Source organism: Ambystoma mexicanum, chromosome 3q, assembly GCF_040938575.1.
Source record: "Ambystoma mexicanum isolate Mex_15411 chromosome 3q, UKY_AmexF1_1, whole genome shotgun sequence".
Classification (NCBI taxonomy): domain Eukaryota; kingdom Metazoa; phylum Chordata; class Amphibia; order Caudata; family Ambystomatidae; genus Ambystoma; species Ambystoma mexicanum.
The window spans coordinates 397,971,603-397,988,487 of record NC_090926.1 but is presented as its reverse complement, the minus strand read 5'-3'; the positions used below and the strand labels follow the sequence as shown (position 1 = coordinate 397,988,487).

At 48.4% G+C, this 16,885-nt stretch overlaps 1 protein-coding gene across 4 annotated transcripts in view; it reads right to left on the bottom strand.

The window, feature by feature from the left end:
* Positions 1-10,615, bottom strand: part of FLT4 (fms related receptor tyrosine kinase 4) — a 394,600-nt gene extending 383,985 nt beyond the window's left edge. For 2 of the 4 annotated variants that reach the window (XM_069654085.1, XM_069654086.1), the window contains exon 1: positions 9,742-10,615. In XM_069654085.1, coding sequence (XP_069510186.1) covers positions 9,742-9,808 — 67 coding nt within the window. In that variant the 5' untranslated portion in view covers positions 9,809-10,615. The remainder of the gene's footprint in view (positions 1-9,741) is intronic. The other 2 variants (XM_069654087.1, XM_069654088.1) reach the window with 2 other exon arrangements.
* Between the last annotated feature and the right edge of the window lie 6,270 nt (positions 10,616-16,885).

Here is a 16,885-nt window from a genome sequence, read left to right as displayed (position 1 = left end):
ACACATGTGTGTGAATATGTGTTTGTGTTAACTGCAGACTTACAAAAGACAGTCAACAGCGGGATACCGGGGTGACAAACCACAACGGAAACAAAAAGGCACCTCAATTCAAACCACCATTTCAGAACTTTCTGAAGACTCTTCGGATGCTTTGAATACATCATACACGATTTGTATGAACAATAAATACGGTGTAAAGTATTTTGCAAAAACCCACTATTTAATATTAACAATTGCATACATACTCTAAATAAATGTAAAACGACACGTACAATGATTGAGTCCATATTCCTCTTCTTCTGAATGTGTAACCTGTGACAGCACAGGGCACTCACTCTTATGGTCAGAGACCTTACAACAGTTTGAAGGCAAGTAGGGCAGGGTGAGGGGCAGATCAGCTGTCAAACACGTGTTTTGTATATGTTACGTCACTTGCGTCCTGCACTTGCGCGGTCTGAATGACACCTGGCCTATTAGGATCGTTGTCTGTCTTCCCCTTGTTCCCCCCTCCCTTCCTCGTCGCGCCTTGAAACACTTGTGTATAGGCGCGTTACAAATGCCTTATCATATCATATCATATCATATCATATCATATAAAGCTTCTATACTGCACCAGTTCACCACCCTGGTGCAGTGGTCTCAGGGGGCCTGGCTTGTCTGGGGTTTAGGGGTATTTTGTTTCCACCTCTGATGACCATTAGTCTGTGGAAACTAGATGGGTCAAATGTGTGTTCACTTTTTCCAAAATTCTCCCATTTAAAAAATCCATTTAAAAAAAGCATGCTATGGTGTGTTGTGTCAGAAAAGAACACCTTATGGTTCCCTGCGCCCTTTACTTTTGAGGAAAAGAAAGATATCAAATTGAAGCTCCTTTGTGTTTGAAGCTTGTAATTTTATAAGGTTGCAAGTTAAAAACAAAACAGAAGTCAGTAACATGTTGCTCCACTTGTTATAAAAGAACATTTTAAATTGTGCAGATCCTTACACGAGTCTTACATTTTCAAAATGTTGCAATTTGCCTTTGTCGCCTTGAGAATATGAAATACATGTTACTTCACATGTGTGTGGTCTTAAAGAAAAGGTTTCTTCAAAGTTCTATACATGCCTGGCATAGAGTTATACGCTAGGGCCCTCTTCCTCCTCTTCAAATGATGGAAAGATACAAATGCGTAGCCCTCTTGGTATCCTATTCACTTCTAAGTATTTCTCAAGTGTGGCAATCTCCCACCATCTCGAGATTTCTTTCTTTGACTGTTGTTCCATTTGCTCTAAACGTTTTTTGAGAGAGGTCATGTTTGGACTATGGTGTGTTGTGTCCTTGTGTGCTGGTGTATCATCCCGCTGTCTTGTGGTATGCTGCGCTTTAGGCTACGCAATGACGCGTTATGTTATGCAGTGCGTTGTTGGGCCCTGCTATGTTATGCTCTTCCAGGAGCTCCGCAGTGCATGGCCTGGCGACGCCATCTTGCGTCAGTGGGAAGCCACTCACTGGAAAGTTACCTAACAGCAGGTGTGGCGCAGAAGAGGCGGGAGAGCTTTCAAAGGGTGCATGCGGGTATTTAATTTAGTTTCATGTTTAAGACGTGCTGTATCAGAGGTGGAGACTCCTATTCGGAAAACGGAGCATTTCCTGACAGAGGGCGGAAGCCTTACATGGGACCGACTCTGCCCCAGCCCCCAGTGGCGTTTCAGAGGCATTGGGCTGCCAGCCATTCCCGCGAGTTCCCCAACGGCCCACTCTACCCCAGCCCAGTGACGTCACGTTTCAGAGGCATTGGGCTGCCAGGCCTTCCCGCGATTTCCCCAATGGGCCATTCGACCCCAGTACTCTCCCGTGCACAGCTTTTATCCAGGCAAAAAACGCCATCACGTGGCACAAGAAAGCTCAACGTAGGACACATGAGCACAAGAAAAGATTCGAACCTCTGGGGAAAGATAGCTCAGTGGGTTTAGTGCCAGCTGCAGAGATCAGCATTCTCAAGCAGCTGTCGAACGGTGTGCGACGCTTCCCAAATTGCAAATACATGACTGGAACTAGCCTGAAAGTCACATGGTGGAACCGCCCTTCTAAAGTTCATAACAGCAAAAAGTGGCATTGTGGTTGGTGGCTGATAATAGTTTCGTGCAAAGAGACCCCTTCGTTTGCAGTGGGGTTGAGTAAATGGTTAACAAGCAATACATAGAAAATGGGAGTGAAGGTGGCCTTGCAATGTGGGAGCTGAGTGAAGCCCCCCACGTGCGGCTGCTCCCTGGAATTGCTCCAACTCGGCGGAATTTTGTGCTCGGGAAATCTAACGAGCGCCGCTGGGCTCCGCTTGGACCCAGCTGTGCAGGTGCCTTCCTCCATCCACGCCTCGCGCCCCGTTCATTCCCACGGGCTCCACGAGTGCCAAGTGATGGAAAGCAGGACGCTGGCTCCTGCTGGGCCCCGACTTTCTCTTCTCAGCCTCCCGGCGCTCCCCGCTCCTTGGCCCCTTCGGGCCAATCACTCACAGCCTGCAGGGGCGCCACCGCCTGCTGCCATCCGATCCCCCCCCCCTACACGTATTTATCTAGGTGCCCTGTATGGAACTGACATGCTGGTTTTGGGCCCTTCTGAGAGAAATGAGACACGTTACGTGCAAACACAAGGGCCTGATTCACAGAAGTGTTTTATAATGGCGCAATCCCATTGGAAACCGCTCTGTGAAAGCGTAAGCGTAACTCAGAAACTGAAGCCGAGTACCTGTCAATGGGGCTGCGACGCGATAGCAGAGACGCTCTGGGCCGGATTCCCAAAGATGAGCATGGGAGCACCTGGAACATGGCGTGAGCATGTCCGATTTGCACCTCTACCTCAGAACTCATCACAGAGTCACAAAAAAGCAACTCTCTAGAAGCCTGAAGCTTTGCAGAAAAACTGTGCAAAGTCTGGGCAAAGTCACTTTGTACTGCAAAAATGACTATGCACTGACTTTGCACGGCATAAATACACTTTGCACAGTTCCATGAATCAGGGTCTGTGTCGGCAGTGCAAAGTCACTTTTCAGCAGAGCAAATTCACTTTGAACCGGGCCAATATTCCATGAATCGGGCCCTGTATGCGTGTGCTTGAATCTCCAGTAGCAGTTGTGAGGTAAAAGGTATAGGCACCCTTATATGGGGCGCAACAAAACCTACATTTTGGGGTGGGCTAAACCTTCAAATGTTGGAAGAGGCGCTAAGGTCAGAAACGGTGGTCGGTGGGGCAAACTTATTTGCCTAGGGCCATCTAACTTCTTGACGTGTTCTAATGAGACTATTCTAGTGCACATTCAATGTTACAAGCAATTCACGCTCTGATTTAGGTCTGAAAGGGCTGCTGTGAGAATGAGCTGGCTCCTGTCCTCTCTTTACCCTTCCTATCACTCCCATGGCACGCAAGTACTAACCCCACATCACGATTTCAATTGCCTAATGTATGCATATGAATGCAGGTGCTAACCATGAAATGCTGGCCTTTGTGAACAGTGAAACCCAGGCTTTAACATGTGTGCCCTGTTCTGTCCCACCACTGCTCTGTAGGTCAGCCAGGTGGAGTCAACATAGCGCAGCATTTCTGGCGGGGTGAAGCCCGGTCAGCGCAATGCTGTTGTGCCACTGACCCTTAAACAGATCTGTTTGTAACCATTGACTTTAGGCCGTCAATCAAAACAGCAGAAGCTGTATTAAGCAAGACCCCTTTCCATCACATTGTCCACTCTCCGTTGAACTGAAGTTCATTTTGCAGGTATGAAATGCTGGCTGCTTTTGACCCGTTGCTCCCACGCACCCCACTCAGGGGTCACCATTCCAATATGAAAAGGAGGCTCTGCCTAGAGTTCCAATTTCTTTTTCCTGATGGGTCATCGGAAGTCGGATTTAATGTTTATTATAGACTTGCAAAAAGTACTCATTCTGTAAATGGGTGCTGTAGACAGACATGATAACAATCACATCAATTGTTGAAAATCAATGATCCTGTAGGTCGCTGCTCCGATTTGCTTATCGCTTGATGTGCTTCGCACCCTGAAGTAAACTGCACTGAGAATGGGTGTGTGTGGCTGGCTGGTGCAGACGTTGAGGGGAGGCGAGAGCTGGTGTACTGCTGTATACTGGGACATTCTGTGCTCTCTACCCACCTGTCGCCTCACCCCGGCGCAGTGTGGTTTGTTACAGTGCATTGCGGTGCATTGCCGTGCAAATATCTCCAAAACCGTGCATCCTAGGGTCTTGAAACGTGTTTCTTTTCGGGTGTTGCTCCTCGTTTCGAGACCAGTCCTTCTACGACCACATTGATGTTTCGCCGATTTCAGGCAACCGTCTCATGTGTGAAGGTGCTTAAATTCAGGGAAAGGGGTGGGTGTCCAAATGTCATGTAGCCAGGAATGCCTGGAGGGTACAAACAGGTAACTATGCAAAATGTGGTGCACATTGGTGAAAGAGTGTGGAATTGTATAAGGAACAACGCCTCGCCAAGCCACAAATCCATAAACCCACAAACACATGTTGACCTTTATTACTATAGATAAGATGGTCTCCTGCAAACATGTTTTATATAACCCCTGTTGAATATAATAATTGTAGACCAGATGTTTTGCAGGGTGATATTGACCATGGGAGTGAGCTGTAATGACTGGTGAAAGCACCAGTGTCCTCAGTAATGACCCTTGCTTGCTCAGGCCTTTCACATAGGATGGCGGGCAGTTATTGGCTGGTATAGCTTCCTCTCAGGTTATCACCAAGCACCCTCACCAAAATGAGTGTTATTATATTATCACAAACACCCTCGTCAAAAGGGGCATCATTATATTATCGAAAAAAAACTCACCAAAAGGGGTATTTTATAGTAACACAAAAACCCTTGCCAAAAGGTATATCAGTATATTGTCACAGCAACCCTCACCCAAAGGGGTATTATTATAGTATCACAACAACCCTTACCGAAAAGGGGTATCATTATATTATCACTAACAACCTCACCAAAAGAGGTATCTTTATATTGTCACAAAAACCCTCACCAAGAGGGGTATGATTGTAGTATCTTAAAAACTCTCACCGACAGGGGTATCATTACATTATCACAAAACCCCTCACCAAAAGGGGTATCATATAATCCAAAAAAACCTTACCCAAAGAGGTATTATCATAATATCACGAAAACCCTCACCAAGAGGGATATCATATTATCACAAAAACCCTCACTAAAAGGGGTATTATTATATTATCACAAAAACCCTCACAAAAGGGGTATCATTTTACCTTCTGGCACTCCATCCCATAAAATTATGGAATGATAACTTTATTAGTTTCCCCTTTAAAATGTGCTCCAGACATCTACTATTGATGCTTCAGGAGTGCTGTGAGGGCAACAATAGGATTCTGATATTAAAAAAGCATAAACTACGCTGGAAGGCTATACAGTTTGCAAAGACCAGATGAGAAATACAGTGTGCATCTAAAAACTGAATTGTTATGCATACCTGTGGACTTTTCTAGCGCTTTTGATTGGGTAGATCGTTATGAATTAATCTATCTAGGTGGGGAATTCCACCTTCGACACGGGTGGGTGCCTGCGGTTGCTTTCTGGTGTAGAGCACGGGTGCATCCGCGCTCTACTCTTCTTTCCGCTCTATCTAGCAGACTTGCCGAAAGCCCTGGACACCGTTTGATCATTCTAGCCACCTTGCTTGCTGACAGACCCTTGTAAACCTTAGGCTTAAGCTCAGGATCCAGCGCTCCTTGATCAAACGCCGATAGGGCCCTAACCCCCATCATAGCACAGAAGATTGAAGCAAATCTCTCTTAGGAAAAGATCCGAGAGCCTCGCCGCCCTGAAGAAGGCGAACAAGATCTGTATTTGCAGCACAGAATCAACTGTTGCCTGGCTTTGCATGCACAGAAAGCAAGATCGGGAAAAGTGCGCCCATGCCAAGACAGGTTGATCCTTAGCAGCACATACATCAGGAATCAGGACTGTATGGTCTAGTGCACAGAGCGTGTGGCGTCAATGTGCACTCCTGGTTCACTTCCTTACATAATGGACCAAACCAAGCTATGGATTCATCCAAAGGGCCTTGGGGATGACTGGTGGGCAGGATATTTAATATAAGTACAGGCCTGAATGACCGAACTAAGCCTGACTAAAACACTGATAAAGATTTCAGGGCCTAAAATTGGCCAGAAGACCACTTTGAAGGCACACTCATCACCAAAAAGCTAACAAACCCGATGCAAAATATTGTAATGGATAATGAGTACAGGAAAGGTTATAATGCCTGCAATGCTGGGTTAAACACATAGATAATCTTACGGCTCTCTGTGGTACAGAATGCGGGGCGGTTTTGCCGTGTGCTGCCCCTTGTTATGGAGGTTTCCACCATGAGTCCTCCAGCCGCATCCCAACCACACCGACATGAAGATATGATTACAAGACTGCATGACTTGCTGTGCGCGAGAGGCAGAGGTGGTGGTGGCTTCCCAGGGACATCAGCACTTAGGGTCAAATTCCTGATCACAAATTCGGCCAATTAGAGAGATCTAGCTGGGGGGCGGGGGGGCGTTTGGGGTGCATAGGATGGAGGATGTAAAGATTTCTGGGAAGGTGTGAGGTAGTGGGAGGCAGGGCGTGGTGCACAGTGGGGCGCATCTACACCAGTGGTAAGATAGCCAGCAAAATAGCTCCGCGGGTTAAGCGCTTGCTGCTGTGATCTGTTTGTGATCTGCAGGTCGCAGGCTCGAATCCTGGCAAGGTCATCTCAGCCTTTCACCCTTCCGAGGTCGATAAATGAGTACCAACTTAGGTTGGGTGATGTTGTATGTTCCATGTAAAGCGCTTACGTGTAAGTGCTATAGAAATAACACATCATTATCACCGCACACACAGCCAGGTGCTGATGCAGGATGAAAATCTCTCCCCCTCTGTCCCGCCACACAATGGGAATGTTTGCATCTGATAGGGTGCATCAGATTAAACACCCCTCTAGGGGAGACTCCTGCAACCTAACCCCCAATAGACAGACTGCACCGAAAGCCACTAACATCAGGAGGCAGCATTTTCCAAAAGCGCAGGGGCCGTGGCCTAACAGGCATCATTCAGGTCAGGTAAGTGTTTTCTTGTCTTTTAATTGTGGTGCTGACCCCTGCCAGGCGCCCCTTTCACTGGAGACGCAGGGATCTTCGATCGCCCTGTCACTGAGGTTGATGATCCCTGCATCTCTAATGAAAGGGGTGCCTGGCAGGGGGTCGGAGATGCAATGGAAAGCTAGGCTTTTTTGTCGTTGTAAAGTCTGCAGTTCTCACTTGCACGCAACAGCTTTAGGCTTTGCAAAAAAAAACTTGCTTTTGATTGGGGTGTCACGGACCCCCTGCCAAACACCCGTTTTATTAGAGTTGCAGGGAGGTCGGCGACACAGTGACAAGGCAGGTTTTTTTTCTAAAGCCTGAAGCTCTCGCTTACACCCGACAGCTTCAGACTTTACAATAAAGCCTAGCCTACGACTAGCCTGGTGGGCTGGGGTTAGCATGGGAATTCAGGGGCCCCGGCAGGGCCCTTTCTCAAACACAATTGTCAGAGCCTGCCGGGGCTCTGCCCTGCCTAGCCCCGGCCCACCTAAAGCCCTGGGAGGCTGCGTAAATGGCAAATGGTCACTATCGGGCTGTGACAAAAAGAAGGCCTGCACGCCCAAAATAAATGGCTCACATTTACGAATTGCAGTTTCCAATTTTTTTGAGAAAAGTGTATGAATAAGACTTGTTGGTAACATTTCATGAAAATGTGTGACATATTGCGTATTAGAGGACTACTTGGGCAAAACCATGAGCTGGGAGGATTCCAGAGTTGACCTAAAGATTCTCTCAAAAGTCCCCCCTCGGGGATTGGCTGTAGCATCGCTCACAGGGATCCAAAATCAAAAAGGTCCCGAAATGTTCTAGGGCTGAAGTTGGAATAGTAAATGACACCATCCTAGAATGTTTGGGAAAAAAGGACTAACATATTACATATCTCAACATTGTTCGCTTACCCTTTTAAAAGGTGATTACAATACACGCTTGAAACGGACATAAGCACATTAATTATCAGTCATTAAAAACAAAACGGAACCCGTACAAATGAGTATAACACTTTTGACGTCAGCTTTAAATTCGGTTGCCTGGCTAAGAGCCTTCATTAGCACGTACTGCCTAAACTTTCCGGGACCCGCAGCATCCAGTCAGTGAGATTCCATTCGTGTTTTCACAGGGCACGCCCACTACGTGACATCATTAATCACGCAAGTGTTTGGGTGTTTCCTGATGCGCAGGCGCAGTGCTAGCTTTCCACGAGCAAAGCGCAGTGGCCGCATAACAGTCTTTTTTTCATTATTAACCCTCGCTGCCTCGATTGACCTGCTGCCAGCAGCCCCAGCACTCAGCTCCTACCCCCTGCGAGGGTCGCCGGGCCACCACACCGCTAACTCCCCACTCTCCAAAGGCCTGCTGTCGGCACTCACTCGTCTGAGAAGAGACCCAACGTCATCGCTCGCTTCTTTACCACGTTCCATCACCCCTCTAAGCAGCGTCAGTCGGCACTTACCCCTAAAGGCACCAGCTACACAAGTGCCAGCAGCCCATCTTGAACCCAAAAGAGGGGCCGGCTCTCCGCCGCACTCGTCCCTCCACAGTCATAGATGTGCTGTGAGCACCTATTCCAATGCCTGCTGTCACTCACGGCCAGGCACCTCGGACTGGCCTACAAGGCAATGCCCGAATCAGAAACGCAAAAGGCCAGCGTGGGCCCGTATTTTTTGGGCAATGTTGGCCAGTTTGATGAGTTAGTCGTTTTGACAAAACAGTCTGCCACGAAAGGAATGAGTTTGCAACTGCGGGCCACTTTTTCATTGGTGCCCGAGACAATAGTGTGCGCCAGTCCGACCCTGTGATCAGGCACCTGCTGTCAGCGCTCCTGCATACCCCCCAAAGATCCTGCGCTACCATGAGACCCGCCAGACTCCATCGAACCCCCCTAACATCGCCGCGCCAGGTTCCTGCTGTCAGGAAGCTTCCACAAACCATATACCCCTGTGATAACGGCGTTATAGCAAGCACAGTTCTAAGGCCCCCAGAGCCTGGACTCACTCCTCTGCACGCCAGCCGTCACTCATTTAGCCCCCCAGGGTTCCAGCGGCTGCCGCACTGTCGACGCACACTGCGCTACTTGGCCGACCTGCTGCTGCCTGCACCCCATCTACACGCTGCTGCCTGCACCCCCTCTACACGGGCCTTTCAGAGACAGCCAGGAGCAGCTCCAGTGCTTCCGAGACAATACCACTACACCCCAAGCATGCCACTGCAAACACAACACAACCCCGCTGCCCCCAGAGTCTCGAGAACAGCACACAGCACCCGCACTCACATTCCAGGGGCAGGCCCAGTGGCGCACACCTTATTCCAGAAAGAGGCCACCCCAGTCTACCTTCAGTGTTATGGAGACAGCCCAGTGCACCCGGAGTATCTCAGAGAGAGCCACCCCCTTCCCCCCGTATTCTAGAAACTCCAGTGCAGTGGGTGAGATGCGCCCCTCCCCCCCCCCCCACACTTACACGTTCAGCCCTGCACAGAGGTCCCAAAGTGCAACTCGTTTAGACAGAGAACCGGTCAGTGCACCCCCAGTATTAAACCACACGTGAAGTTTGGATTAAAAGCGCACATCTGTGCCAGACCCTTCCCCACTTCTAAAGCCGCCACCCCGAGATCATGACGCACCTCCCTTACCTGAGCGCAGTGCGATGGCGAGCCAGGCCACGAGCAGCAGGGGGTGAGGTGTCTCCATTGCCAACGCTGCTCTGCTGGGGGACCAGGATCTCCGGGAGGGGGTCTAGAATGGATGGGGCTCTGAGGTACTATGGAGGGGCCCCAATTCCCAGCCAGGGGTAGCCTGTAGTCCCTACCTAAGGCGGGGCGCACTTCCCAGTCCGGGATAGCGGTCGGCAGTTGCGTAGAAGGGGGCTGAGGTGAGCGCTGCAGGGCGTTTTGGTGGCCCTCCCTTGCAGCGAAGCCTTTGTCCAGCACTAGGGGGAGAGGAATCCTTCCAGAAGGGTAGCTAGAGGGGGTCCATCGGGTCTTGGGCTGGGGGCAGCAGAGTTAGGGGTAGGAGAAGGCGCCCGGTGTATGGCCGTGTGAGGTGCACCTCAGTGTCAGGGGCGTGTGGCGCAGTGACGGGGCTTTCAGGGAAGGGGTGTGTGGGGCGGAAAGGGCCAATGTGTGTGTGGGATGGGGAGGGGCTAGGGTGATCTGTGCGGGGTGTCCTGCCTCCCAACTGAGTTGGGGGGCACTCACTCATGGGGTGGGAGTGAGGGGATGATACGTCCGTCGGTGTCAAGTGCACCTCACAGCTGGGGTTCAGGAGTCCTGGCTAGAAAGGACCCCAGGTAAGCATGGAAGGGGGGTCTCAGGTGTCCAGTCAACTCTCGGGGAAGCACTCCAGGATGCCCCGCGATGCTCCGAGTCCTCGCGCACGCAGGCCCTCGGCTCAGGGGGGGACTTCAGCTGTCCGCCTCCTGCAGCCCTTCTGTGAGGATGTGCTCCGGCGAGGATCCCAAACGCGCTTCGCTTTCGGAGGAAACTCGTTTTTTTGCAGCCCAGGACGGAGCCTGTCCCGTTTCCTTTTCCTCTGGCCGCTGTCCATGGACTTCCATGGCAGCATGAGGGGCGGGGGGTGGAGAGGGAGGGGGAGGGGGAGAGGGTCACAGTATAGCGGTACGGAGAAGGGATTCCTCAGTGGGGGTGCGCCGGGGGTGGGGTGGGGGGGCTTTAGGTGAGGGGTTGTGGGTTCTGGGGGTTGGCTGCGCGCGCGGTTCACTGCATAAGAGAGGATGCTGTCTCAGAGGAGAGACACCGCCTCAGAAAGTGGGACAGGTAACGCTGAAGGCCAGGAGCGTCCACCGTGATGTGAATGGACGCTTTGCAAGGCAGGGTCCCCAGGTATAAATGTGGCGCGGTGGGGGGCTCTGTACGAGGGCTGCCTCCACTGTGAGGAGTGGGGTGGGTTTATTTGATTTGCTTGGTTGAATCGCACAATCGGTCCCCATTACCTCTCCCATGGCTGGGAATACCACCTGTGCGTGCAACCCATTGCCCATTAAATGTGGCAATCAACTCTCCCATCTGTGAAGTCGCCAATCAACTCCCATCACTAATAGCGCTAAGCAAACTCCATCCAACTAACATCCCCGCCCCTGACGCCGCAATGCCCATCTGGCCCCAGAGTTACTGAACGTTTCTTCCAACTCAGCCATCACCCTTAGTGTCAATCCACCACTTTCCATCACTCAAAAGTTCTTAGGACCCTCCCCGCCCCCCTTCGGTTGGAAGTTCATTGTCAGTGATGATCCTTCCACCAATGACTGGCCCTCCGAATACCACTCTGAAACATTTGGCTGCCAGCTGGACTTAGATTGCACTGTTTATCGTTTGGGGGTGGGGGGTGAGGGGGGGTGGGCGAGGATTCACGAACCCTCAGATCCCTGGTCATCTACTTCTATCGTCTGTCTATTGGCATTTCGAAAGCGCGCTCTTATCCCTACTGGGCATCCCGGAGTAGGAAGGAAGCTGGTCATTGGTCTAGACACAAGGCCTGCAGAGGGATTAGGGGGCTTCTATCCCTTGACTGAGTCTTCAGAAGCCTGCCACTTACTATATATTAATGGGCACGTTATCCCACAGTGCTGCTGCCTGGGCAGAGACCGCCTTCCCTTCAATGGTCAACAGCCTGAATTTCGGGATTTTTGGGGTCAGCGGACCCAGAGTGCAATATTCATGATGATACACATATCAACACATTGTCTGTCAAGAATGGGGAGAGGGGTGCGGTGCATGTATGGTCATGTGAGCAATGCTCAGGGTCGTGTGCATTATTTGCTTCTCAAATGGAAGCCAGTGCAGCGATTGAATGGATGCCAGAAGATATGCTGCCCTGAAATGCCAAGTCATCAAAATGCCAAAGGTAGTGGAAATGACGTCATGCAACAGGAAGTTATATCCCACTCTGGACCTAATAACATTACATGGCATGCCAGAAACCTGGCCAGTGACCCCAGTGACATCACAGGAAGCTGTTTTGCATATGTAAAACTACTTGAAGTTAACATCAACAATTGTTGGAAGGCTGATGAATATATCATCCATTGCTACTGTCCCTCCCCCACCCCAATAGCGCACAGGTGAAAAACGTTATTCACTAAGGCGACCATACCCGCCTTATCCCAGCCAGGTGCAGCAGGAAATGGACACAATGTAACTAAAGATGGCAAGAATAAGCACACTCCCAGTGAAATAACACCCATGCATGCAATAGACACACAGCAAATATGCACAATCACCACTCCGAAACACAGACATTAGGTCAAATATGCATTTATACAAAAAAAAATATCGATTGCATCCATCTAGGCATGAAGAATATTAACATAAGCAATGTATAAACTGAATGCAACATGATTTACACACGTATATACACCTTGCTAACATAGAAGCATGATAGTAATGGGCAGCCATCTTCTCCAAAATGGAAGCCACAGCACACACTTAAATGAATGAAAGGCCTCGAGACTCCACACAAACTCAAACTAATGAATTCACTGAAACACAGACCTGTGCAAGGCACAGACAGTAGCTATGCAACCCAAGCCACGGTTACCAAGAAATTAAGGATGGTCCGGAAAGGCTCAGAGAGAACACGAGATTATAAATACCAATGCACAAGCCATGTTTCCCTAAGATTAATCAAAGAACAACCGGTCTTTGAAGGCCAGGTGCAGAATAATTAAAACCTAAAGACTTCATAGGAAATGGACCAAACAGGTCCCTAGTGGTAGTAAAAACCATGGCAATCATATTAAAATGAGCTAAACTCCCCATAAAAGTAGTGAGAAAAATTTTCAAACACGGTCTCAACACACGTGACCAAGCTTGAAGAACAACGTGCATTCATTAGACATAGACACAGATAGGACACCTGCCTCACTTCTTGCGCGGATTCCCAGACATGAGGCGCCATGCAAGGTCAACTACAGAGGAATCACTCTGGCTCATGACCTGGGAAAAGGGGTAATATCTTTTTGAATTGAAGGAAAGCAGTTCACAGACCTTTATCCCCCTACCTGTCATTTGGCCAAGGTTGGTCAGTAGAATGCCAACCAATCAGGACCATCAATGTGAAACCGCCCAGTGTATGTCGTGCCATCCAATCATGTATTTTAGATATGACATGTATTAACTATTATCAATGTAGAGGTGGTCTCAGGTGGAGCCATCAGATATGTAATATCCAATTAGAAGACTAACCCTTATGCAATGTATATATAGTCAATTCCCATAACCAATCTCCACACCCCATAGGTTTATGTATTCAAGATTTTATTTTGGCATCAGTAATACGAAAGTTGGGTTTATATTCTGTTGTTTTGCATGAGAATCTTTGAGATCTGTGGCCCTATTGCTTGTATGCTGTCCCTGCTTTATTTTGGATGTTTACAAAGCTGAAATTTGCCTTGTACTTTGACTATTTCTGTCATTGAGTCTGAATTTTACTGGGTCCAAACCTACTGCATAAAGCTGGGGTTTTCCAGGCCCTCATTAAAGATGGTAGCACAGGTGATGGTTGGCTAGAGCACTCGAATTGTCGAGGGGTTCCCACTATGCCCCGAAGAACTACAAGGTGACCTGTGGAGAGCGGTATCATGGGTGAAAAGAGAGAGATTGACAGGAGCCCCCTTGGAGAAAATTCCTTACCGATTCCTGCAGGATTTCCCTTAGGGAAGAGGGCAGCTGGCGCTTGAGGGGAGACTCGATATCAAAGACCCTCAACTGATCCATGGAAAGTAAGTATCACATCGGCCTGGGAAAACGAGAAGGTGGAGGGGACTTTTTGTATATTGGGGGAATTGTGATACAATAAAGGATTGATGATGATGGATAGCCTGTGACAAGATCACAGAAGACCACGCAATACACATCGTACAAGGTACTAATGGTGATGAGATATCCCAGACAAGGTCACGGAAGATTGCATAGTACACCTACTTTTGATGTAATATTGATGAGATAAGGAAAGTCTCACCAGGAGTTGGGAAGACAGCCATAGTCTATTTATTTGTACAGTGATTGCTGGCACCAGCCTTTTGTTATAGGGCAGTTTAGGTTGTGTGAAAAGTGCATTTTTGTGTATATTGGTGTATATTGTGGAGGATGAGAAGGTGTGGTTTGGAACCAAAGGGTGTGGTCTGGTGCGGGAGTGGTGAATTGGCGCTGCCCGGGGTGTAAACGGCATATGTGGTGTCATTTGGAAGTATTGGGTGACGCAGTCGGCATGGTCTCGTGAAGAGATGCACAGAGAAGAGTATCGTTGGGGAAGGGTGTGAGAAGGGAGGTAAAGAAGGGGTGAAAGGTAATTGAAACAAATATCGGGCAAGTACATCGGTAAAGGTATACTTGTAAGGTCAATTGTGATGTATTATGATTGGGAATACTCCCTTTATCTCTTTGTGTAAAGCATTACCCTGGTATGAGGACAGAATTCTCAAGCACCATGGCTAAAGGGTGTGGGACAATGAAAGCAAGATGTTCATACCCTTGTAGAGGAGGAGCAAAGTGCCTCTACCGGAAGTCCTATCCCCATTTTGACTATATGTTGGAAACCGTAAATTGCAACATGCATGATGTAAATAATGGTCCCTACCCCCATTTCTTCACCCAACCCAGGAAGGGCAGGAGCCCCCTCCTCTGCACGACTTGTGTCCCGCAATCGATCCGCGATCTGCACAGCGTGGAATGAAAGACCACGTCGCTCCTCTCTGGTACACCTACAAGTAAGCATTGCCCCAACTACAGAAGCTTACTGAGATTCAATTGCAGATTACAGCATTAACAGTGTTTTGCCCGGCGTACCAAGGTCTCTGCACGACTATTCTAAAATGGCCGACATATTCGTTTACTCCCACTGAAGGCTTGCGCTTCCTGAGCCTGAACAGCTGATTGGCTCAAGTGTTTTATTTACCATTAGTCTCCTAACCGGAGGCAGAAGCCGGCCTCTCACTTGAAAGGGCCACGACATAAAGGGCCTGTCTGTGGCTGTGTGCGGTGGGCCGTGTAGTGGCCATGCCTAGCAGACTTCCCCAAACTCTTGTGTCAACATATCTTCATTTTCTGTGAAGGCGTACATTTTCAAAACTCACCGTTTTACCGCCTTCGCAAGGCACCTCCCGCAGATAGTCGACCATATTTTACAATACCATTCTTTACTTAAAAGTCATGGTGCCGTTCCACCACTCTGTAAGTAACACTCAGGAGTGTAACCCAAATGTAATTTGCATTATCTAGTGGTCTACACGGTGTCTAGTCAAATGGTCGACAGACAAATGGTTGACAGACAAATGGTCGACACAATTTGGTCGACAGGTCAAATGATCGAATTTTTTTTTAGTTGTATATTTTTTTTTAGGTTTTCGTTTAGGGAAAAAAAGTGGTTTTAGCAAAAAAAGGGGGTTGGGGGGACCACCCCCCCCAAAAAAAAATAATTTGAAAAAACAAAAAAAAAAAATTCATTTGTCCTGTCGACCATTTAGATTCGATCATTTGACCTACAACAGGTCTACACTAGTATTCGCTATTAGCCTGTAGAATATATGGCATATATGAAGCCAAAAACGAATGTGATCATTTGATTGTTGAATCTCTGTTACACCCAGTAATATTACTAGTAATTATTGAGCATCGCCTAGATATCGACTATCAATCTTTTTTTTTTTTTAAAAACTCTTTTTATTACTGAAGGTCAATACAGATTAAACTCATTGCGCCCGCATATGTCGGTACATACAATTCAACAGTTGTTAAAGACAAAGCTCAGGTATCACAAAACAATTTACACAGACATTTCCTCATCAGAGGCCATTTCACATAAGTACATTCTTAACAGGGCCCATATGTCCTTGGGGCGACATCTCGATGTCACAGTCATAGTATATTGTTCCTCACATTCGTTTACGTAGGCCAAATCTCGAATAAAATGTTCAGTTTTTGGCGGAGAGATACTTGTCCAACATCTCAGTATACACCTTTTGGCTACAACACATGCAACATTGAACAGCCGTCTGATCTTTTCACCTTGTTTGCCTATGTCTCCGAACAAATATTTCGGTGGATGCATGTCCGCAGGGATTTGTGTAATGTCTTCAAGTATCTCCTCCACTTCTCTCCAGAATGCAGCAACAGGGGGGCATTCCCAATACATGTGATATGCTCCCGCTTGGCTAGCCTTGCATTTAGGGCAGTCCCCAGAGTGAGTCGTTGAGAACTTGGCCATCTTTGCAGGAGTGTAGTGTAACCTATTTAGGATTTTGAACTGAATAAGTCTTAGCCCTGTGTTCATGGATACCGCTTTGGTAAGCATACACTATTTCGCCCATTTTTCATCCGGGATATTTAAGTTCAGGTCTTCTTCCCATTTGGCTTTTGCCTGAATTGTGGTGGGGGTGTGTAGTTGTACCAGTGCATACAGTTTAGAGACTCCCAGCCCCGTACCAGATGTAGCGGCTTGTATACAAGGATGGGATGGTGGCTCGCCCGGAAAGAGTGGCCAGCGTGCACTAAATGCAGATTTCATCCTATGGTATTCAAGTGTTTTGGTTGGTCCCCCCCCCTATTGCCTCCCTGAATTCCTCGAGCGTTACAAATCTGCCATTCGGGAACATGTCTCACATTTGGATTTCCCTGTCTGGGTCCCAGTGCCTTTGTATTGTCTTATCCAATGTGGGTGGTATACCGGGGTATTTCCAAAGGGGTACATCTGGGTCGTATGGGGTATCTATCTTCAGTTTTTTATATAACGCCTTCCATGCGCGTACAGTGG